The sequence below is a fragment of the Bombyx mori genome, chromosome 2 (assembly GCF_030269925.1).
Source record: "Bombyx mori chromosome 2, ASM3026992v2".
NCBI classification, from domain to species: domain Eukaryota; kingdom Metazoa; phylum Arthropoda; class Insecta; order Lepidoptera; family Bombycidae; genus Bombyx; species Bombyx mori.
The window spans coordinates 6,767,326-6,793,411 of record NC_085108.1 but is presented as its reverse complement, the minus strand read 5'-3'; the positions used below and the strand labels follow the sequence as shown (position 1 = coordinate 6,793,411).

The following is a 26,086-nucleotide window of genomic DNA, read 5'->3' as shown; positions in this document are numbered from 1 at the left end:
AAACAAACTCTAATTAAATCAAATATTAATTGCTTACTAATTATTGGGTACATCCGTACCGAGGCGTCGGTGTACTTACCTAGCAATCTCGGCTTAATTACGACCACACTAATAATTAGGAGGGAAAAACTTATGTAATTTTAGGAAATACAATTCTTTTGATGCCTACCCGCTTATTAAATATGGTGTGTTCTAACTTTAAGAATAACGAAAATAAATGTATTTTTTTTTATTGCTTATCAACGCTTGAAAGGCAAAAGTGACTAAGCGACAATAACTGCTTTGTACATAAATGATAAGCAATAACCATATTCGATGCGCGAAAAAAATATATTTCCAGGTCTATTAAAATCATTTCAATCCTACAGCTACTAGCTAGATTCTACTACAGCTGGATGCGTTAAAATAAATTTTGTTTTCGGGTATTTCAACTTTAAATTAGTCTACTGTAAAGTTCACGCATTGTCGCTTAGTCACGTTTGCCTTTCAAGCGTCGTTATATAGGTGGATTAAATGGTTACTGGAGCCCATAGACATCTACAACGTAAATGCGCCACCCACCTTGAGATATAAGTGCTAAGGTCTCAGTAAGTTACAACGGTTGACCCACCCTTCAAACCGAAACGCATTACTGCTTCACGACAGAAATAGGCAGTGTGGTGAACTTACAACACTATTGTTGACTTCTCAAACTTATGTATGCTCGCGACGGCTTCCAGATTCTAACTGGTTTTCTATACGATTTGATTTTACAAGAAAGCTAAAAATGATGACTCTAATGGAAAAACAGAGTGAGCTCGTAAACGAGCTGATTAGGGCAAAGCTGCTTTGTAGAGTAGTGTGTAACAGTACCTACCCGTGCGGACTCAAGAGGTCCTACCAGTAAAAAATGTGGAGCTTGAACGAATGTAAAGCTCTCGTGGTTTCTCGTGGGTCTTAGCTAGCAAGTTCCAATATATGAGTTAGCTTTAGCCAATTTAGTTTCGCGTCAGATCGTCCCAGGGGATCGCGTTCCGGTAATAGCTTCAGCAAAGCAATGCTCTTGCTAGGGCTAGTGTCAGCAAATTTTCTCAGGTTGAGCCCGTGAGCTCACCAACCCGTCCGGGCGTAGCTGGAATAACCTCTTAAGCTTCTAGCAAATAGGTAGAAATAATAGTTTAAAAAAACAAAAAAAAATACGCTTCTATAGAAAATCCAACTAAAAGATAGAAAATAAATTTTACTATGTTTGAATTAAAAATAGTGTAAGAAATAATGATTTTATTGTAAAAAAAAGCGTGGGGTGCATGGTATCAGTAGTTATAATTATTTTATGAACATATATGAGTAGAAGGGTTATTTTGATAATATCCTGAAAAGCACCCTACGCTTTTTTTACAATAAAATCAATATTTCTTACACTAAATTTATTTTCTATTTTTTAGTTGGATTTGGTATAAAAGCTTATTTTGTTATTTTTTTTAAACTATTGTTTATTTTTCATTTTTTAGATGAATTTAAATTTTTTCACATTTTTTTTTCAATTTTTTTTTTATTTTGAATTGTCATATACCAAATTTCGAGTTAATCCGACGTTTTGAAGGGGGTCAAAATCATGTTCAAGGATTCCGTTACATACTAACATACATACGTCTGAAGCTAATAAAAGCTTATTAAAAAAGAAAAGGAATTTGCCTTTTGATTGGGCATGATTCTGCAGATACCATTGTCGTAAAAATTTCAGAGGGGTCATGGGATCTTGAAGAAAAACGTGATTCGATCTTATTTATATCTTGTAGCGGCATTATCTTTACTTTACCAATGGAGTCCGACTTAACATCAGATGCGTCGACAATATTATTCTCTATGTATTGCTAGTCAACATACCATCGAACACACCGTGTGCTTCTCAATTTGATACAAAGTACAACTAATCATTACAACTGCGCTTAGTGCGAGTGTTTTAACGTTATCGATAGCGTAAAAGCTAGTTACAAATTTGAGTTAACTTTTACGTTATCGAAAACGTTAAAAAACTCGCATTAAGCACACAGAGCTCGTAATACCGCGAATAATCGTATTAGAAAGAGACGGAATGAGGTGACGTCATTATGCACATCTCGCTCGCGCATCGGACATTTTGGTTTTGTTTCGCAGCGCGATATTGAATGGGGCCACCCAGACAGCGGCCTAGGGTTGCCACATCCGCAAATTTATTGCATTAATTATTTGAACTTTAAACGTGGTCACAGCTTAACGAGCTTTTTACGTGGCAAATTAATCTGTCCTGTTTGATATTTTGGTATTGAGTTTGAGGTCTCATGTCTCAAGGTGGTGGTGCTGATGTTATGATGTCGATAGACTACGGTAGCTTAAGATCTTGTTCAGAGGGTTTGTTCATGATTCATCATTCTCCTGCTCATCTCCCAGTTTGTTTGTTAACCTTTCACGAAAAAACTACTGATTTTGATGAAACTTTACAATGCTCTAGCTTACACATCAGAATAGCACACAGGCTGTAATTTATAAAGATATAGTGTGAACTACCCAAAAGATAACGATAAGTGTCAAGTAAGTAGGAAAAAATCTGTCATCTGCGAGGTATTTTGGTGTGCGCTGCAAAAACCCTGGAGTCACTCGTGTATGTAATGTACAATGGAAATGTTTATCTTAATCATCATTATCCTGGCCTTCTCCCAGTCACCTGGGGTCAGCGCAACACGTTTTCTCCTTCCACACTCCTCTATCATATACCATTTCTTCACTCACTCCCCTCTTACACATATCGTCAGAAATAGGCGGGGCGGTGGTACCTACCCGTGCGGACTCACAAGAGGTCCTACCACCAGTACATACTTATATACGTTTAAATGTATACATACGTTTTACTGGTGGTAGGACCTCCTGTGAGTCCGCACGGGTAGGTACCACTGCTCTGCCTATAGGTATCTGTCGTGAAGCAGTACCTAATGCGTTTCGGTTTAAAGGGTGGGGCAGCCGTTGTGACTATCCTGAGACCTTAAATCTTATATCTCATGTGGCGCATTTACGTTGTAGATGTCTATGGGCTTCAGTGACCACTTAATACCAGGTGGGCTGAGGGCTCGTCCAGCTATCTTGCAATAAAAAAATACATATACATATAGCAAATAAGCACCCAGACAAAGAGCAAACGAATCTGTTCGTCACTCGAATTTTGCCCGATGCGGGAGTCGAACCCACGACCATCGGCGCGACAGGACCGCTAACTACAGCACCACCGAGTCAATCTAGGCGACTTTAGGATCCCCTTCGCGGTATTATCCGAGTGCTGTGCGACAAATTATAAAAAAAAAAACTTGTCTAGCCAACCCTAGACTAAATATAATTATCAGTAAGAAAAGTTCAAAATTAATTTGTCAAAACACAGCGTTCAGCGCAGGAGAGATTAATTCTCAGTGTACCGTATCGGTCCATACTTGGAACCACTGGATTTGCGGAGGGACTTCGGTTCCTTCTGTATATTGTACCGATGTTCCATGGAGAGTGCTCTGAGGAATTGTTCGAGATGATACCATCATCGCGTTTTTACCATCGCACCGCCCGCTACCGGAGTAGAGTTCATCCATACTACCTGGAGCCACTGCGTTCATCCACAGTGCGTTTACAGATATCTTTTTAGCCACGTACCATCCGGCTTTGGAATGAGCTCCCCTCCACGGTGTATCCCGAGCGCTATGACATGTCCTTCTTCAAACGAGGCTTGTGGACAGTATTAAGCGGTAGGCAGCGGCTTGGCTCTACCTCTGGCATTGCTGACGTCTATAGGCGACGGTAACCACTCACCATCAGGTCGTATGCTTGTCTGCCTACAGGGGCAATAAAAAATATAAAAAAGACGTCTTGAGGTCGTTTAAGTTTAGATGAGTGGATGAGCTCACAGCCCACCTGGTGTTAAGTGGTTACTGGAGCCCATAGACTTCCACAACGTAAATGCGCCACCCACCTTGAGATATAAGTTCTAAGGTCTCAAGTATAGTTACAACGGCTGCCCCGCGCTTCAAACCGAAACGCATTACTGCTTCACGGCAGAAATAGGCAGGGTGGTGGTACCCACCCGCGCGGACTCACAGAGGTCCTACCACCAGTAAAATTGATCTGTTGAAATGATTGTCTGGATAATAATGTTATTATCAAATCGAGACGGACTGTTTATCGGAATGCTCACGCCGTATCTTCGGGGCGTGGGCGATCAGAGACCACACACGCTGATACGTCTTCGTACGTGTTTGAAAATAAACGAAAAACTGGATTACTATCGAGAGAAGGTGTATCCTATTGTGTTTTTATGTGTTGATTGACAGACGAGCTGACGGCCCATCTGATGTTAAGTGGTTACTGGCTGGTAGGTATACCGTGTGATGCCGCTGCTAAACTTGTGAACAAACTACTTCTGATTCCACACGGGATTGCTTTGATGTGTGGACGGGCTCACAGCCTACCTGGTGTTAAGTGGTTACTGGAGCCCATAGACATCTACAACGTAAATGCGCCACCCACCTTGAGGTATAAGTTCTAAGGTCTCAAGTATAGTTACAACGGCTGCCCCGCCCTTCAAACCGAAACGCAATACTGCTTCACGCAGAAATACGCAGGGTGGTGGTACCTACCCGCGCGGACTCACAAGAGGTCCCACCACCACTAAAAAAATTTATAATCCTTTGTTTTTTCCCCTAACTATTCGCTGGTAGCTTTAGGCCAGTTTGTCGTCTCACGAATCCTCGGCTCGCATCACTACATAGTATAAAACAAAGTCGCTTTCTCTGTCCCTATGTGTGCTTAAATCTTTAAAACTACGCAACGGATTTTGATGCGTTTTTTTTATAGATAGTGATTGACGAGGAAGGTTTATATGTATAATAAATAGTGGAGAAATCTATATAACTAGTCAGGTCATAAGTATTGTCATACAGTAAAAACTTTTCTTTTAGAATGCTGGCCACAAAAAAGTTTATTGAATTCGAATTTCGAATTGTTCATGAAAATAAAAATGTATACTTTTAGAATTTTACTCATTTTTAAATATGGAGTGGACGCTTAAAGAAGACCGTGTTGCAGTTATTGCGTTGCATCGTTGCGGTTACGCGCCAATTCAAAGTTTTAACATACTGAAAAATTTGAATATAACCAAAATATTCGTTTATCGTACCATCAAACGATACAATGAAGACTCTAGTGTAGATGACAGGTCAAGAAGTGGTCGCCCTCGGTCTGTTAGGACTCCAGCAGTGATAAAAGCTGTGAAGGCGCGAATTCAAAGAAATCCCAAACGTAAGCAGAAACTGTTGGCCCTTCAGATGGGGTTAAGCAGAACCACGGTGAAAAGGTGTTAAATGAAGACTTAGGGCTTCGGGCATATCGAAGAAAAACAGGACATCGTTTGAATGCTCGTCTAATGGACCTGAGACTGAAGAGATGCCGCGCTTTGTTGAAGCGGTACGCGAGGAAAAAAATATCGGGAAATTTTTTTTCGGATAAAAAATTTTTTACCGTAGAAGAGAGCTACAACAAACAAAATGATAAGGTGTACGCACACAGTAGTGAAGAAGCGAGCAACCGTATTCCGCGTGTCCAACGAGGTCATTTTCCATCCTCGCTCATGGTATGGTTGGGAGTTTCTTATTGGGGCTTAATAGAGGTACATTTTTATGAGAAAGGTGTAAAAACGAATGCAGTTGTGTGTCAAAATACAGTCCTGACGAACCTTGTGGAACCTGCTTCTCATACTATGTTCAATAACAGGCACTGGGTATTCCAACAAGATTCGGCGCCAGCTCATAGAGCGAAGAGCACACAAGACTGGCTGGCGGCGCGTGAAATCGACTTCATCCGGCACGAAGACTGGCCCTCCTCCAGTCCAGATTTGAATCCGTTAGATTACAAGATATGGCAACGCTTGGAGGAAAAGGCGTGCTCAAAGCCTCATCCCAATTTGGAGTCACTCAAGACATCCTTGATTAAGACAGCCGCCGATATTGACATGGACCTCGTTCGTGCTGCGATAGACGACTGGCCGCACAGATTGAAGGCCTGTATTCAAAATCACGGAGGTCATTTTGAATAAACTTTAGTGTCATAAGAATCTATGTTTTGTTAAGTTCATTTTGGTATATGAATGGTTACATAATGAATAAACTTGTTTCAATTATTTTACATTAAACATGTGACAGAATTTATGACCTGACTAGGTATATAAAAATGAATTGCTGTTCGTTGGTCTCGCTAAAACTCGAGAACGGCTGGACCGATTTGGCTAATTTTGGTCTTGAATTATTTGTGGAAGTCCAGAGAAGGTTCAAAATGTAGATAAATATGAAAATGCTCGGAATTAAATAAAAAATAACATTTTTGTTTTCCCTTTGATGTGTCCTCCATCGGACGGATTCCTTTTGTTTGTTTTAAGTTTATTTTATACAAAAGTTTAGGTCTTTTATTTATCGATTGAGGCACTACCAAGTCTGCCGGGTCAGCTAGTTTTAAATAAGGCGTTTCGATACGAACAGTCTCTAATCGAGAAAAATAAACCTGAGCGGCATGCGAGCTTCAAGTTATGACATTTCAATTCGCGATGAAACCGTCAATACGACATGTCCGAGTGTGTATACAAGCTGTAATCTTTGCCGCGTGGGCCGAATGACTTCATGGACCGCACACGAGGTAACACTCTGTATATATACGGGGTGTTACATAGTAATTTTAATCGTATTTTCAAACAACGTCACATGAATATTATCAACTTTTCATTTCTTTTTGTATGTTCTTTTGAAGTTCGAATTAAAAGCGTCATTCAAAATAGATTGGTCACCAATAATGAACCTTTGAGCCGTATGAAAACTTCGATAACAATATTTATAATAATTGTGTAATATATTAATGCTACATACATTAACAATATATGGTTGTGACGTTGTTCGTGCTATGAATATGTTATATGTAACATAAAATTAGCTATACAAGTACTGGTGGTAGGACCTCTTGTGAGTCTGCACGGGTAGGTACCACCATCCTGCCTATTTCTGCCGTGAAGCAGAAATGCGTTTCTGTTTGAAGGGTGGGGCAGCCGTTGTAACTATAATTGAGACCTTAGAATTTATGTCTCAAGGTGGGTGGCGTATTTACGTTGTAGATATCTATGGGCTTAACACCAGGTGGGCTGTGAGCTCGTCCACCCATCTAAGCAATAAAAAAAAAAGTCCAAAATAAACCTCAAAGATACTGCATAATGGTTTTCTCGCCGGATCTTCTCAGCCTGATATTAGAAGCCATCCTGATATTAAGTTATTACTGAATCAATATTACTGCCTGTGAGAGAATTATCTTTTACAAAGGATACCCGAACTTACAAATCGGGACATCCTGTATATGTTCCATCGTAAAACTTTAAGCTCCACCCACGCTAGTTGTAAGTTTTGCAAGCTATAAAACATTTCACATAACTTATACTTAGCTCGGTTGCTTAATAACAGTACTCGTGGCGTAGTGGTGGCACGCGTGAGGTTAGGGGTTCGAGATTGGGCATAGCGTTGTCCAACTAACTTCAACAGTGTGCTTATATTTTAGAAAAAATTACACAGAGTTCGTGTAAGCTGGATTATCGCTTGAGATTATTTTATGGTAAATTTGATTTGACCCGGATAACGACGGATAAGGCTGTCTATTCGCCGATGTGGTCGCGCGTCACGTAACCACGGTCATACAAATTGGTCAATTTGAAGCTTATGGCCCAGGCAATAGCTTCTTCTTCTGCTTTGTCTCTACCTTATCCCACTAGGTAGGGTCATTACAGCGAATTATTCTATACCATTCTCTTCCATCAGTCGTCATCTCAACACTCACTCCTGTTACTCTCATATCGTCATTCACACATTCCATCCATGTCTTTTTCGGTGGACCTCTTCCCGCTCTATCTTGCACTACCAGATAATAACGATATGTTTAAATAGGTGTGTTTTAAAAATTGAACTGAAACCGCGGATCACCTCTAGTGTTTCTAGCAGTCAAATTTTAATTATGGAGCTTAGAAGATTGACCGCATTTTTTTCTTGCTTAGATAGGTGGACTAGCCCACAGCTAACCTAGTATTAAGTGGTTACTAGAGCCCATAGACATCTACAACGTAAATGCGCCACCCACCTTGAGATATAAGTTCTGAGGTCTCAGTATAGTAACAACGGCTACCCCACCCTTTGAACCGAAACGCATTACTGCTTCACGGCGGAAATAGGCGGAGTGGTGGTACCTACCCGTACGGACTCCCAAGAGGTCCTACCATCAGTGAGTATGCAAATTATAATTTTGCGGGTTTTATTTTTATTACACGATGTTATTCCTTCAACGTGGAAGTCAATCGTGAACATTTTTTTTATTTTTTATTTATGTACACACAGAAAACAAGACTCAGTACAGAGTAATAGGAAAATTATGTACAAAGGCACTGCTTATTTCTTTGAGAAATCTCTTCCAGCAGACCTGCGAGAGGATAATGAGAATAATAATAAAAAGTGATAAGTGTGTGTAGAACAAATACCACATAACTAAAATAACAAATACAACATGAGAATTATAGCACATACACATAGCAAATATTATAAGTAACACAGTAACACTCGTATATGCGAAGAGTATAGAACCATGATCATTCGGTTGATGAGAGATAAAATTGTTTGACCTTGTATTTAAAACATTTGTTGAGTACGTATTTCATTAGAAAAATTGGTACCCGCCAGCGGGATTCGAACACCGGTGCATCGCTACATACGAATGCACCGGACGTTTTATCCTTTAGGCCACGACGACCACGAAGTCTGGAACATACATCGACTTTATTATACAAAGCTTTATTATACGGTATAATTAAATAAATTTACGAGTTTGATTTAAATATAAAAAATATAGGTGTTTTTACTATTATTATTTTTTTAAGTTTGTTTTCTCAAACGGTTTTTGTACTATACATTTATTTTTAAAAGAATAATGAACTCATTACTTGATATCTTTAAAAATCGTAAAAAGATAGGAGCCCTGTCTACTTGTTTATCTTATTTGGACTTTTATTAATAGGGCTATTAAGCTTTAAACGTAAAAGTTCAGGTTATCGAAAGCTTGAGACAACGGCGAGAGTGCGACAAAAAATATATTATAAGTGAAGCGTGAAATAATCACAAGTAACGGGTTCCGTCGAGACCAAAATGGATTTGAGGGAGTTCGTATAGTCCCTTCTTTATTTCGCCGTAAAATCATGTTTTATGTAATTAACACCACAGTTGAAACAATATTACTTTTATTGTTGTAACGGCATAAATAATTCTAAGATATTATATTATATTAGTTATTATACACATTAGATTATTAGAATTATAGATAAAAAATATTTTTACGTTTTTTTTTTCGGCGGTAAAAAAGGTCCCGTGTAACAGACTATATTCTTTTTCCCACCTCTCGTGCGTTCGGGCTTACGCATCATACAAAGGTGCGTACTTAAATGCCACAGATTGTTTAAAGATTTTTTTGTAGTAACTCATAATGTCTGCGGTTAAGTGGTAAGGGTCAATAGGGATCACAAAGTGAATGACGCCCTAAGACATGACAACGAATTCTTAGTTTAAAGGTTCGCGACAGAAATAGGCAAGATACTAGGAAATTCGGAGACAAAATTAAAGTCCTCGAATGCAGATAATTTCTCCTACTTGGGTCATCTTCCAGTTACCAAAGGTCACAGGTTCTCCTGATGAGAGATACATTCCTCTTTAAGGATGCTCCTCCATAGCGCCAGGGAGATTACTATGCGGCTAAGCGTTAAGAATTGAGCGAATTTAGTTGGACCTCATCCGCAGCAAGCAATCAGAGTTCAATTTTCATTCCGGTATCAAGGGTTCCACCTCGTTCGCTTGGATATACTAATATAGGTAATGTAATAGATACTAAGTAATATAATTGAATATTGACTTTTGAAAATGGCACACATTTCTTGATTTGTTCTTTGATGTCGATGCGTTATGAATCATCTAATAAATTTAATTTGTCTTAAGGTCAATTTTAATTTTTGTTAAAAAAAAACTCTATTACAGACTAGCTGACCCGGCAGACATCATAGTGCTTCAATCGATAAATAAAATACGTAAACTTTTGTATAAAATAAACTTAAAACAAACAAAAGGAATCCGTCCGACGAGGGACACGTCAAAGGGAAAACAAAATTGTTATTTTTATTTAATTCCGAGCATTTTCATATTTATCCTTCTGTGGACTTCCACAAATAATTCAAGACCAAAATTAGCCAAATCAGTCTAGCCGTTCTTCAGTTTTAGCGAGACTAACGAACAGCAATTCATTTTTATATATATAGATTAAAACTTTTTATAATTGTATATTCAATCGGATGAATCTTTGTCGTAACGATTTCCACGTCTCCGGCTTATCTAACAACCGAAATATATATTATTTGTGGTATATTATGATGGTGTTAACATTTAGACAGCGCTTTCGATGGTTTCACTCTTACGGGACCCTAACGCGGCCGTCCGAACGATTAGTCAATGGTAGCGACCGGTAGGCGAATACGTCTATGCTTGAGAAATCGAAAGTAATTAACCATTGAAATTTTACGTTGGCCGCTGTTGACAACTTTGTCATTTTATTGTTTACCAGCGGCCCGCTCCGGCTCCGCTCGGGTCTTTAACAAAAATTTCAACGATATTTGACGTTTTTTAATTTTTTTTGAAATAAAAGAACACTTATTACGGCACAACTATAATAGTCAGACATATGCTGTCGCGACACTTTTCGTAAATAATAATGTGTTCTACAAAGTCGTAGTACATTATTTTATTCTATCATCAATAGTTTTCGCAGGGCACGCGATGTAAAGAATATTTTGGGTTATTTTTTTACACATTAGGCTAGATTATTGGAGTTTTAGTAAGGATCCTTAATTTTTTTCAAAAAAGATTATAGACTATGTCACTCGGGAATAGTGTAGCTTCCAAACAGTGAAATAATTTTTCAAATCGGTTCAGTAGTTTCGGAACCTATTCAATACAAACAAACAAACAAACAAATCTTTCATCTTTATAATATTAGTACAGATTTGTACGGTTTTCAACTTAAGGGCGAATCATATCCACGTGAAATGGAATGGGTGTGTCTGATGGGATGTGGTAAACACATCTAGATATTCCAGCAATAGTGATATCTGCTGGTAGTTTAAAGAACTATTCCAGCTTCGACCAGTATGTGAGCTCACGGGCTCAATCTAAAAGAATTTGCTAACACTGGCCCTAGCAAGCTTCGCAAAATCCACCACCGGATCAGAATCGTGACTCACTGAGGAGATCTGGTCAGAATCACAGCGGATCCTTACTCAAATGAAAGCTAAAACGTATTCACAAAATTCACATTCAAGACTTTTTGTGGTTTTTTTTTGTTCTTTGATAATGTTCCTAGGGATTTAATCTGATACCAGAATATCTGAATTTGTACATCTAAAGATTAACCCTATAATACCTTCACAGGTTTGTCAGATGGCCTATAATTATGAAGCCAAGATCAGAACATTTATTTCCCGAGATAGGCTATAAATCAATAAAACTGTTTATCTTCCCTCATATTCTTTCCCTCACCGATTCGGTTTGAATAAATTTCTTCAAAACACTATTAAAGCAATTGGTAATAATAATATGTATAACAAAATAAAAATTCCGTTTCCTTATCTTAAAACGCAAACAATTAAAATTAACTCAATGACCCGTGAAACAAATAAATAACACGACAAATACGCGTCGTTCTAAATATTCTGATCGGCTATTTCTGTGTTCTCCTGTTTCTACCAATTAGCTGTTTAATGGCGGCCCGTATAAAAATAATATAAATCCATATTAATCTCGCTGTGTGGTCGCTTTTATTACGATTTATTAATTCCAAACTTATGTTATTGTTAGCGTTATGACGTTTTTGTGTTTATTTATTGTCGGGCGTGCGTTTTTGAATCGTAAAGAGCTGTCAGATTGACAGCGGATTTGGCGCCAAAAGTGACTTCACACTTGGACTGTTTAAGTGCTTTTTTTTTGTTAGTGCTGCTTTGATATCGATTTGTCCGGGAAATGGTTGCTAGTATTTTTTTAATTGAATCACTAGATCATTCAACTTATATCGATATTATTTTGAAATTAATTTAAAGAGTGGAATTAGATCTCTGGTTCTAATGCTTATGGGATATTTGTTACTGATGCTCTCCTATGATACCTGGACAGATTAGCTGAGGTCCCCTTGGTGCTTAATGGCCCGTAGTCCACTGAAACTGAAACTACCGCCCACCTTACTAATTAAATAAAACTATTTAGATTTAGCCTGGTGGTAGAACGTCTTGTGAGTCCGCGCGGGTATTACCCGTGGGTAGGTATTACCCCGCCTATTTCTGCCGTGAAGCAGTAATGTGTTTCGGTTTGAAGGGTGGGGCAGCCGCTGTAACTATACTGAGACCTTAGAACTTATATCTCAAGGTGGGTGGCGCATTTACGTTGTAGATGTCTATGGGCTCCAATAACTACTTAACACCAGGTAGGCTGTGAACTCGTCCAACTTCTAAGCAATAAAAAAATAGATTATGTTTAAAGTTTTACTTTTTAGTAACTGTTTCATCTGATATCGATAGTCGACGTCGATACCAAAAAACGTCACCGCCCTCATCCCTTGCCGCGGATGCGTTCCGTTTAACGCAAAAGTTTTAATGATTCGCCTCAACTAATGTTCCCGCCGACGTATTTACAGTTTCACGACAATACCAAGTCGTTTTATTTATAACCTAACGCTGACTAATGTATGTAACGGCCGCCCGGGGACCGTGTTAATTTGCTGTATTATCCTTTCGACAAATTAAAAGGTTTTAATTGATCGTTTTAAACTTTTTTTTCGGCAAAGGACTGAACGTATCTGTCACTTGTGTCATTGATGACATATGTCAATGGAACGTCAAGTGTGAGCGGCCGTAAATCTATTTTATTAAGCGTCTTTTCGTAGTAAAGTAAGACTGTGCTGATGTTTTAAAGAAGGTTGGGATTTTTTTTAACAAGCGCTAATTCTTTTCCATTTTAAAGTTGTATGGTAGAATAAAGTATGGATAATGGTAAATATAGCATAGACATATTTATACACCTTTAACACCCAACAAAAACCGAAATAATCTTATTGGTTAAATTTTGAAACAAAAGGTTTTGCGATCAATTAAAATTGAAAAATATACGTACTCAATCAAAAAGAAAAACAATTAAATCTAATTTGTAATGAACAAAACAATTAAATGCGTGTTTTCTATCTTCAATTCACCTAAAACTCCTCAAGTTATCGCGAGGCAGCCATTTTGACATTAATTTGACAGATGTCAAAATAACCCGTCTCAACTTGACAGATGAGGACGATAATATTTTAAGTTGGGCTTTTAGGGACTATTAAACGCTACCGTTTGAACTTTTTTTGTGTTTGGTTCTACAACAAAGCTCTGTTCGTGCTTTCGGAATGTTTGTTAAGCTCGGATTCGAAGTTGTTGTTCAGTAGTGTTGCAGTACACCTAAATTTTTTAAGGCTGATAATTGACGTAGAGTTCTGGAATACTTTGGCCACATTGCAAGAAAGGATAACGGTAACTTGGAGAAGCTAATGGTGACTGGCAAGGTGGACGGAAGAAGACCACGAGGTAGAGGCCCGACACGTTGGACTGACCATATCCGCACTACCCTCGACACCACACTACACTACACACCGCACTACACTCGACGACCGATAGAGGCAAATGCCGTGGAATGATGCGGAATAAACTCTTGTTGCGATGAGGTGGTCACGACCCTTGAGGAAACTGAAGCAAGAAGAAGAAGAATTGACAAGCCCATAATGTATTAAGTGGTCACCGAAGACAATGAGCCTTGAAACATGAGGCTTAAGATTTAATCGAATCACACAGTCATCCGGCTCCAAATTAAGATTCCTTGTGTTATGGGTACCGGGGACTGACAAACTTACATATATACTATTAAATATACACTTAAATAGAAAATAAACACCAAAACGAAGAACAAATAAGCCTGTTCGTCACACGAACGTTTGCCTGATGCGGGAATCGAACACACGACCCTCGGCAGAGAATTCTAGAAGGTACAACCAGCGACTTTGCATTGCCTTTTTGGGCTTTTGTGCACTTTTAGAGACGCTAGGCGGTTAATAAGCCGTTGTTATTACACGATTGAAACCTTTTTTTTTTTTAACGCTTGGGAATCCATTTACGGGTACCCGGTCGAGGGGGGTAAGAGACCGGGTTATGTCGGACACCGGCGCCTCCAGAGAAGAACAAGGAGAAGAAGAAGACAGGGGTCCTCCTCTTCTTCCAATTCCTGCCGTGAGACTACGCCTTGAGAAAGGCGCGCGAGGCACTGCACGGCGTCTGCCACGCAAGAGCTACCCCGCAAAACCGACTACCGACTAAACCCCATCGAGCCCCACAACTCCGACTCCACGAAACCCACCGCAAAGTGCGCGCCGAAGACACGATTGAAACCTGAGGATACATTAAATTAATAAATGAAACAAAACAAAACAGTCGTCGTGGCCTAAAGGATAAGACGTCAGATGCGTTCGTATGTAGCGATGCACCGGTGTTCGAATCCCGCAGGCGGGTACCAATTTTCTAATGAAATACGTACCTAACAAATGTTCACGATTGACTTCCGCGGTGAAGGAATAACGTCGTGTAATAAAAATCAAACCCGCAAAATTATAATTTGTGTAATTACTGGTGGTAGGAGCTCTTGTGAGTCCGCACGGGTAGGTACCACCGCCCTGGCTATTCCGTGAAGTAGTAATGCGTTTCGATTGAAGGACAGGACAGTCGATGTTAAAACCTTAGAACTTCGTCTCAAGGTGGATGACAGCATCGACATCCAACTAAGTAATAAAAAAAACAATAATAATAATACAACCTCAGCCCCCTTCCCGCCAAAAAGGTGTTATATAGTCTGTGCATACACAACTAATGGAGCGAAATGAAATTCATTTGTTTGAAATTGTAATGACGAAATGAAATTAAGTACATTTGCTTGGAATTGTAGTTAATCTGTTACGACCCAGTGGTGGGCTTAGCGTAGTATAACCATTCGGGCCAAACCAAAATCAGTGAATCAGTAATTTGTTATCAACTTAAGATTTTCGTTATAAAACTAGCTGACCCGGTTGACTTCGTAGTACCTCAATCGATAAATAAAATACCTAAACTTTTGTATAAAATAAACTTAAAACAAACAAAAGGAATCCGTCCGACGGGGGACAAAATATCAAAGGAAAAACAAAATTGTTATTTTTATTTAATTCCGAGCATTTTCATATTTATCTACCTTTTAAACCTTCTCTGGACTTCCACAAATAATTCAAGACCAAAATTACCCAAATCGGTCCAGCCGTTCTCGAGTATTAGCGAGACTAACAAACAGCAATTCATTTTTATATATATAGATTTATTAAACTTCGACTATTTGCATGGAGGATAAAATTTAGCGACCTTTACCGTCTAGTTTAGACGGTAAACTGAATGAAAATTCTCGATTTTTGATATGGCGTTCAAGGTGTTAAGTGAATTGAGAATAAATAGGCATGATATAATGTCTAAATGAAAGAGTTTATCTCCGTTCTCGGACGAGATCCGATAAAATGTCAGCGCTTTTTTTTTTTCGCCTCCGCGTATAAGATTTCGAAGATCTGTCTTGCCGTGGAGCAATTAATAAAATTTGGTGGCTATTTATAAAATGAAAGGGATATGACGTCAGAGCGCGTCTAATATACAGGCTGTTAGATGGATCTTGTGACGTTAGGTACGCATTGTTAAGAAACTGGATCGAGGGAGTTTTCAATCAATATTTTACGAGTCGAGTCGTATCGGGACGCGAAATCGCGCTCTATGACTCAGTAAATTACCATTTAGCCCTTAGAGCGCGAACCGTCGATAGATCGACTCTGTGTTAATGCGTTTACAGTGCAATGCGTCGGAATACTGACTATTGTGCAATATTCTTTTTTTTTTAAATTAAGTAAATAGATTTACAGTAAAAAATAAGTTCCATTTGAGTAACTTTATATATCTGTTATACATAACAGAAATAATTACGAAAATTCATCGACATTTGAGATAAATAATTAAGATTCTATAAGACACTTAATTTATAAGGTACTTTTTTTTTAAAATCCTTTAGTAAGTTCTGTGAAATCTGTGAAAATAAACTCAGCATGAAAAGGATTAACTAACAAAGCCATTAAAACAACGATTTCTCCTACACTTCAAACCGCAATGATCTCTTGGCGACATCTATAACAGAACACAAGATAATTTTCAAGATACGTTTTTCTATATACAAGTGTCAGATAATAACATTTGAGCACACGTCATTTCGAATCCTCCCGATCCACTAACGGTGCTTTTAGGTACTCCAAGCACCGGTCATCGTTCTGGTCGAACCCGACGCTTGCGACGAAGGGCTCGGCGAGTAAACTAACCCGCAGACACAGCCCACTGAGTTTCTCGCCGGGTCTTCTCAGTGGGTCGCGTTTCCGATCCGGTAGTAGATTCTGCGAAGCACTGCTCTTGCTTAGGGTCAGTGTTAGCAACACTCTCGGTTTGAGCCCCGTGAGCTCTACCTACTAGCTCGTTGAATCTAGAAGAAAAAAAAACATTCGGGCCGTCGGTCTACCAGCCCAAGATCTTCAGGTTGCAGACACTGTACGGCGGCGGCATTTATGTAGGCGTCTATGAGCTACGGTGACCACTCAACACTAGGTGGGCCATGAGCTCCTCCATCCACCTGAGCAATAAAAAAAAACATCCCTAAAATCTTAAGTCAGACTTCGCCGCGATCCAAACTCACCGCTCACCATACCCGGTGTCCGCTTACATCGTGGTGGTTCTAAAAATTAAGTCATCATTCACATTGATCGTTTATTCTACTCTCTTTTTATAAATGCCAACATGGATAGCTTTATGCAGTACTACAAAATATTTTTTTTAAGTTTAAAAGAAATTTCGTGCTTAGTACAATGGCGGATAGAAACGTCACGCTGGTCAAAGACATCATTGAATTGCTTTACACCTTTAGGAGAAACGTCAATAATTTGCCCCAAATTCAGACAAGAGGATGATTGCAACCGGAGCGCGCAAACAAAACGACCCACAATGTCTCAATTCGACATAAACAAATAACCTCAAATCTATAAAGCGTTAAATTAATAATTAAATTAATCAAATCGCATAAAGCCGTCCAAGTGCTTTTATAATCCTTATTTTGACAACAAACTGTTCAATCGAGAGAAAAAAAAACGACGGTCGAGAGAGATGGCGCTATATGGCAGAGCGAGAGAGCGATAGGCTCGCTCTTTGGGTGGTATAGTGACTCAGAAAAGCTGTGTAGTAAAAGAGCTTTATTAGGCTTTATATTTGTTTTTAGTCTTAGGATTTTTCTAGAATTTGATAATAAAGTTTCTCGAGTGATTAATTATTTTGTTCGTGTTGTGTAAGAGGCGGTTGACTTCTATCTAACGTTGTGTAGTAAATATTTGTAAGCTACTTCAAAAAAAATTAATTCCAATTTCAATTCATTCAATTTTTAAATGTTTATGTGTGTGTTTATAGATATTTACTATTTAATTATTCTTACTGGTGGTAGGACGTCTTGTGAGTCCGCACGGGTAGGTACTACCACTCTGCTTATTTCTGCCGTGAAGCAGTAATGCGTTTCGGTTTGAAGGGTGGTGCAACTGTTGTAACTATACTGAGAATTTAGAACTCTTATCTCAAGGTGGGAGGCGGCATTTACTTTGTAGATGTCTATGGACTACAGTAACCACTTAACGCCAATGGGCCGTGAGCTCCTCCACCAAGAAATAATAAAAATTAAAAAATTGTTTTAATTGATCATATTCAAAATTGTAATAATATTTTAGTGATTCTATGTGCACATACAGAATGGTATCTTAACACTATTAAACAAATTTATGACTACTAGTGGTCCCGCAGTAGTCGAAATTCGACTATAATTAAATCAAATTATAAGTTTGAACATTATCATGGTTCTGTTGTCAAAGACCTTCTATAATCACAGATTTCGCCAAACCCACAAAGTTTTTGCTACGCGTATTAATATTTCACTATTATGTTGTTGTCAAAAAACATTCTAGCTCTCCGTCTAATATTCATAAGAGCAGAGAAAGAAACGATCGGATTAAGGTCTAGATTTTTTTATTTATATAAAGGTATTTTTTATCTTATTTTTTTTAATATACCTTTTGTAAATTTCAATGAAATATGACAGTGGTTACAATTATAGAATTATATTGTAAGTTTTAATTATTGGGATTGACAGCGGTTTTATGTTACACAATTTGTTCGAAACCAATCCGTTAGTTTTTGAATTCTTACCACGGCAACACGGGTCGCGATTTGACGGTGCCGTCGCGATTTGACATCTGTCACTTTGTCTTGCTTCTCGAACGGGACGGTACCTGTATATTGACGGTCTACGCTAAAGTTGTGTATCATCGCTAATCCTTATCCATTCCTGCCCCATACCCTTCTCCCTAAGTGATACGGCGTGAGAAGACGAAGGCATCGGTTCCGGTGAGTGATTGCATGATATTTTGTTAAAATAGTACATACGGCGCCGCGAATCGCGGCACATGTTCGACGCGCACCTCGTGCTGGTTTCCGTAGCCCTAGGCTGCCACGAGGTCGCTGGGTTCGAATCGAACAATTTCTGGTAGCAGAGCGTGGTTAGATTTGTGAAATCTATATAAATTACCACGAAGTAAAAATTTTTACGTCTAACCTCACTTAATTTTGTTACTAGTCAGCAGAAGTAGTGTAGGCATAGGGTTCGGTTCTGTTTAAACTATCATTCTGCTGACCTAGGTCAGGTCGTTTAGTGTGTTTCTATCCACCTGGTTAAGAAAATTAGTGAGTAGTAATAGTTAGTAATAGTAAGACTGATTTATTAGCTTCCACTGCGCATAGCTGACTAATTGTACGTGAGTTGGACAGCTGTGCTGGCTGAGTTTATGACCTAGCACACAGCTGCTACAGTGGTCAGCTATTTTCATACTATTACTACAGATTTATGTTAATTCTGCTCATCATAGCAGTAGATTACCACATCTATTTAAGCATAGTTGTGTGTAACAATCTGAATGTTATTACAGTTTGGGTTTATAATTTATTATTAATTTGTGTATGATTGTAGCTCACTTCCTACTTATATTTTAGTATAATTGAGCTGCAACACATTTGTAATTGAATATAACTGGAGTACTTGTTGAACTTGTAGTAGTAGATTGCTGGTTGGGCCCTGTTTGGAGACTAGCTTAGTTATAGTCCAGAGGCCAACGGTGTATGAGTGTCATTTCAAAACTTATACCAGCAATTTGCTATTATATATATTTTTTGTTATTTGTTTTAATTTGTTCTAAATTTAAATTACTTGTTTGAATTTGTGGTAGTGGATTGCTGACTGTGGGCCCTGCTTGGTGACTGGCTTTGGTATAGTCCTGAGGCCATCAGTGTTTGAAAATTAATTCACAAATTTTTATCAGCAATTTGCTATCATATAATTAATTTTTAATTTTAATTTTGTTATTTGACTTACCCGTTGAACAGTGTGAATACTTTGTGATAGTAAATTGTTGATTGGGTCCTGCTTGGTGACTAGCTTCTAGTTATAGTCTAGAGGCCAGGTGCGCTTGAGTTTAGTTGCAACTCAAAACCTGGTATCAGCAATTTTCTATCTTATAACTTTTAATTTTAAGTTTGTTCTTATTTGTTGGGGTGTCCTTGGTACAGTGGTGAGGTCTAGGTTACCTAAATACTTAGGAGTAGGAATATTTTGGTGGGCTCACTCGTACACTCCTTTAAATAATTCCTTTGATTTTTTTTAAATTTTGATTTTGAATTTTTTTTTTATTTTTTTTTATTTTTTTGACATTTTTTTGAATTTTTTTTGAATTTTTTTTTGATTTTTTTTTGTTCTGGTTGTAAACTGCAAGTAACATGTCGGTGTCCTACATTCGCGGGAAGGTGACTAGTGAGCTCCGATGGTTCGCATCAGCTCATGCTTTGGTTGACAGAACGGATAGGGATGCAGCATTGCTCGATAGGGCGTCTCAGGTGCACGAACGGTTGGAGGTAGTGTACGATCGGTTGTCTGACCTCGTTGCTTTGGGGTCCGAAGTGGAGAAGGAGGTGATCCATGCCATCGGTCTTGACGTGGACCAGTGTCAGGAGTACGCTGATGCCATTCTGCAACGGGTGGCCGATATTAAGAAGCAGTCGTCTTCCGGTGGTAATGGAGGTTCGGGAACTTCGTCAGGCGTCATATCACGCCTCCCCTCCATTGACCTGCCGATCTTCCACGGTGATCTGAACGAGTGGGTCGGCTTTATAAATTTGTTTGACAGCCTGGTCCATGGTCGGTCGGACTTGACTGCCTCTTATAAGATGGCTCAGCTTCGGGGTGCTCTGCGAGGTGAACCTGGTGAATTGGTGGCACACTTGCCTATCACCAACGACAATTATGCGGTCGCACGCCAGATCCTGTTCGACCGATATCAAAATCAACGACGGTTGGTGGACGCTCAGCTGGCCAGGCTGTTTGCGATACCCAAACTTTCTCGGGCTTCCGATATCAGAGCCGAGGTACTGAATCCAGTTACGGTGGCCACTAAGGCCTTGGGCAATTTGGGTCTACCAGTAGACCAATGGTCATATCTGCTCTTTTATATTGTTGCAGGTAGGCTGCCGGTTGAGGTGCTCACTCGATTCGAGCAGCAGGACAACGCAGGTAGGGACGAACTGCCTACCCTGGCCAGTCTGCTTGCGTTTTTAGAAGCCGAAAGTCGCAGACACGAGATTATGCCACCGCCCTCCTCCTCTGGGTCGCGTGTGCCGGCTTCCGGCCACGCCGTTTCGGTTGCTCAGAGGGGAGGGGGAGGGGATAAGAGGGGGCCGTCTCAACGACTGACTGCGCTCATGGCAGCGGTGGGAGGCCCACGGTGTGCCTTCTGTCATGAGAGCGGGCACGACGTAGCCGCCTGTCCGAGGTTCCGGTCGACGCGCATCAGGGGTAGACGCAACATCGTTGCCCAGCGGCGATGGTGCTTTTTTTGTTTTGGGCCGCACACGGCGAGCGTCTGTCCACAGCCACAATTGTGCCCTAATTGCGACGGTCGGCACCATGCCCTCCTGTGTCTGGAGTCTGCCGCCACTCCGAGGTCATCCGGACGCAGTCATCCAGCCTCGCCGACCGGTGAGCGCACCGGTCGTAGCCCTCGCCAATTCGGCGGCGTGGACCCTCGGGAAGAGGCTTCGCAGGGAGGCGCCGGGTTAGGTACTGCGGGCGGGTGCCAGCGGATGCCCACTAGCTACGCCGGGGTGGCCACGTTGTCCCCCCGTGCGGGGCCGTGTTCGCCTGCTGGATCGAGTAGCCCTGCTCACTCGTCTCCCCCTCCCTCAGAAGTACGGTTTTCCCCTCCGCTGAGGGAGCGGCCGACGCTGGAGCGACTCCCTCCAGTGTTTGGCCCGTTTGGCCATCGTACGCGGAGGTATATGAGGCGGGACGGGAAACGAGGGCCTTATGTGGGAGCGTGGGATCCGCTGGCACGCTACGACCTTCCGTCGCGCGCCGACCGGGATAGCGGGGACCCGGGCCCCCGCTAGGAAATTGCCGCTCACTGCAGTGTTGCCCCAGCCCCAGAAGCTGTTTTACTTCCTACCGCTTCTGTTCGGGTGTTGGATTCGGATGGCAACACTGTGTTTGCTCGAGCTCTGTTGGATTCCGGCGCACAGGGCAGTATTATGTCGAGCAACCTTGCAGTACGGTTGGGCAATCCTATTTACAAGTCTTCTCATTCTATTCGTGGAGTGGGCAATGTTAGAATTTCGGACGTGATCGGTCACACTTCATTTATTTTCTCATCGAATCCTAACCCTCGCTTACAGTTTAGAGTCTCAGCTTTGGTGATGCCTGAGGTGATAGGTCGTCACCCTCCGGTGAAGGTAAATAGTTACATACGGTCATTGACTTCAGACTTACGGCTAGCGGACCCCAAGTTTGACACACCGGGGCCAGTAGACGTACTACTTGGGGCGGATGTACTAGGGAAGCTGCTCCTGACTGGGAAGCGCGTTCTTCATGCGGAGGGTTTGGTTGCAATGGACACAAAATTAGGGCATGTATTGTTGGGTCCTGCGTTCCGGCCAGTCGCTGCGAGGAAATCGGACAATTTTCTGGTCGGATCTACGCTTTCGGAAGTAGTCCAACGGTTTTGGGAACTAGAAGAACCTCCTACAGCTTATCGAGTTAACCCGGATGAGGAGGAATGTGAGCTGTTTTACCAGAATAATACGGGTCGTCTCTATTCGGGCCGGTTCTTGTTAAGACTTCCTTTTCGGGCGAATCGCCCACTGCTAGGCAGTTCGAGGAAGGCAGCAGAGACCAGACTTTTGTCAATGGAGAGACGCATGAGGCGCGACGCGGTGTTCCGGCAGAAATATGTAGAGTTTATGCGGGAGTATGAATCTTTAGGTCACATGTCGGTTTCCAAGGTAGATTGGAGTGCTACGGAGCACTGTTTCCTGCCTCATCATGCGGTTTTGAAAACTCCTAACGGTAAAATTAGGGTCGTGTTTGACGGTTCGGTCACGACCTCCTCCGGCGTCTCGTTAAATCAGTGTCTCCATTCGGGTCCAAAGCTGAACCGGGACATTTCAGACATACTGACGAGCTTCCGCAGGCACCAGATCGTTTTCGTGGCAGACATCCGTATGATGTTCAGGCAAACGGTGATTCATCCGGAGGATAGGCGGTATCAACTCATTCTCTGGCGTGAAAGCTCAGATGAGCCCATAAAAATTTATGAACTGAACACGAACACTTACGGGTTGCGGTCGAGTCCATATTTAGCGGTTCGTTCTTTGCGGGAGTTGGCAGTGAGGGAACGGTTGCACTACCCTCGTGCTGCGGACATTTTGGAACGGGACCTATATGTCGATGACGTATGTACGGGCGCCGACAGTGTCGAAGAGGCCTTATCACGCAAGGATGAACTGATCCGCCTTTTGAGCAGGGGCGGGTACGAGTTGAGAAAATGGCTGTCTAACTGTCCTGAGTTGTTGACTGGTTTGCCAACGGAGTTTCAACAGGACCCCCATCTTTTCGAGAATGTCGATAACCCTAACATGCTGTCGGTCCTAGGGATTCAATATCGTCCGATTCAAGACGAATTTACCTATCGGGTGGAGTTGGAAAATCCAAAGGTATGGTCTAAGCGAACGGTGCTTTCCACAATTGCTCGAACCTTCGATCCAAACGGTTGGATCGCTCCTGTCACTTTTCTCTTAAAGTGCTTCATGCAGCGACTGTGGTCTGCTAACCTGTCATGGGACGAGGGGATTGCTGGTGACCTATTGAAGGATTGGTTGAACTTTTTCTCGTCTCTCCCTGATATTAACCACGTGTCAATACCTCGGAAGCTGGTTCCTGCGGGCAAATACAAGGCGTCTCTCCACGGGTTTTCGGATGCCTCGGAACGCGGATTCGCAGCTGCGGTATACTTGCGAACGGTTTCTTCAACTGGAAGGGTTGATATACGGTTGGTGTTAGCTAAGAGTAAGGTCGCTCCGCTTCGGACACGCATGACGATTCCGAAGCTTGAGTTGTCTGGTGCCGCTCTGTTGACTAGGTTGTTAAACCATACAGCTACTAGTTTACGGTCGGTTATTGATTTAGAAAACACTGTCTATGCTTGGACAGACAGCCAGATAGTGTTGTGCTGGTTGAAGGCTTCGGTTCATACACTTGAAGTTTTCGTGGCCAACCGTGTCTCCCAGATTCAAGGTTCTGAGGTCCCTCTAACATGGAGACACGTGCCTGGTGAGCTCAATCCGGCGGACTGCGCTTCTCGGGGATGCTTAGCATCGGAAATAGTTGATCATCAGTTATGGTGGGGTCCCCAGTGGCTCACCAAGAAAGCTTCTCAGTGGCCTCCCTCTCGCATAGAAGTTCCTCCAGGTCTCGTGGCTGCACCGGCGCAGTTCGAGGATCGAGGAGTGATTCAGGGGTTGGATTTGGATCTGCTCATCAACCGTTATAGCTCCTTGGACAAGCTGGTTAAGGTTACCGCCTGGATTTTGAGGTTTATTCGGAATTGTCGTTTGTCGGTGTCTCAACGCAATATGACACCTGTTGTGTGTCCCATCGAGCGGAAGAAGGCGCTGCTGAAATTAATTGAAGTTGTGCAAGCCACCAGCTTTCATTCAGAATTGAAGGCGCTAAGGACTAAGCGCCCTAAGCTTCGTGGAGCTATCGTTCGTCTTAGCCCCTTTGTAGACGGCCAGGGGCTGATTCGAGTGGGAGGTAGATTAAGTAACTCCAATTTACCTTATTCGGCGCGCCATCCTCTTTTACTTCCCAAGAAGAGCCAGTTAGTTGACCTGTTGGTGATGGATCGCCACATCGCAAATTCGCATTCCGGTTGCAATGCGCTGTTGGCATCCCTCCAGAGGGAATTTTGGATTCTGTCAGGGCGTCGTACGGTTCGGAGCGTCCTTTTCCGGTGTTTACCCTGTTATCGGCTTAAGGCGTCTACGATGCAGCCTCAGATGGGAGATCTGCCTCCAGACAGAGTGAAGAAGATGAGGCCGTTTTCTGGAGTTGGTACGGACTTCGCTGGGCCTTTCATGATCAAGGCTTCACGTTTGCGGAATGTTAGGTTAATTAAGGCTTATCTGTGCGTTTTTGTCTGCCTTTCAACCAAAGCTGTACATCTTGAAGTTGTTGCCGACCTTACAACTGAAGCCTTTATTGCGAGCTTGGATAGATTTGTGTCCCGTCGAGGCTTACCCGAATTGATACGCTCCGATAACGGAACGAATTTTGTAGGTGCGGACCGTTACTTGCGGGATGTAGTAAATTTCTTGAACAATAACCAGGTGGATATTGAAACGGCCCTCTCTCGTCGCGGTATTCGGTGGACCTTCAGTCCTCCAGGATGCCCCCACTGGGGTGGAATTTTCGAGGCAGTAGTAAAATCGGCTAAGACTCACTTGATGCGCGTGATAGGGCAAACCTCGCTCACCTTTGAGGAGTTAACCACGGTATTTTGTAAAATTGAAGCGGTACTTAATTCACGGCCGTTGTGCCCGCTCAGTTCAGACCCGAATGACTTGGAGTCGTTAACTCCAGGCCATTTCTTGATAGGACAGCCACTCAATGCGTTGCCGGAGTATCCCCTCTCGGATATCAAGCCTGGACGGTTGAGGCGATACCAGATGTTGCAGCAGATGTCCCAAGATTTTTGGAAACGTTGGTCCCTTGAGTATTTACATCTGCTCCAGCAGCGCTTTAAGTGGACGGATAGAACCAGTCCCCCTCACGTCGGTGACCTTGTGTTGGTTAAGGATGCTAACCTGCCGCCACTGCGTTGGCGTAGGGGGCGCATTGTTAATCTGTTTCCCGGTAAGGATGGGACCCCTCGGTCTGCAGAGGTTCTGGTCGGGGACTCGGTTCTCAAACGAGCGGTCACAACGTTGTCCCGGCTGCCAGTTGATTAGGGACAGGTAGGGGACCTGTCCGGGCGGGTGACTGTTCGAAACCAATCCGTTAGTTTTTGAATTCTTACCACGGCAACACGGGTCGCGATTTGACGGTGCCGTCGCGATTTGACATCTGTCACTTTGTCTTGCTTCTCGAACGGGACGGTACCTGTATATTGACGGTCTACGCTAAAGTTGTGTATCATCGCTAATCCTTATCCATTCCTGCCCCATACCCTTCTCCCTAAGTGATACGGCGTGAGAAGACGAAGGCATCGGTTCCGGTGAGTGATTGCATGATATTTTGTTAAAATAGTACATACGGCGCCGCGAATCGCGGCACATGTTCGACGCGCACCTCGTGCTGGTTTCCGTAGCCCTAGGCTGCCACGAGGTCGCTGGGTTCGAATCGAACACAATTATTTTTTTACGTGTTTGTTCATTAGAGCTTAATACATATAATAA

General features: G+C 41.8%; 2 protein-coding genes across 2 annotated transcripts in view; both read left to right on the top strand.

Annotated features, from left to right (window-relative positions):
* Positions 1 to 26,086, top strand: part of Inv (invected homeodomain) — a gene marked incomplete at its 3' end in the record, with an annotated part of 92,024 nt that overhangs the window by 29,854 nt on the left and 36,084 nt on the right.
* LOC134200224 (uncharacterized) lies at positions 18,426 to 25,829 on the top strand. Its single transcript, XM_062672663.1, has 2 exons — positions 18,426 to 18,658; positions 20,820 to 25,829. Exon 2 carries the CDS (start codon positions 21,884 to 21,886, stop codon positions 25,637 to 25,639), a length of 3,756 nt encoding a protein of 1,251 aa, XP_062528647.1. The 5' UTR covers positions 18,426 to 18,658; positions 20,820 to 21,883; the 3' UTR covers positions 25,640 to 25,829.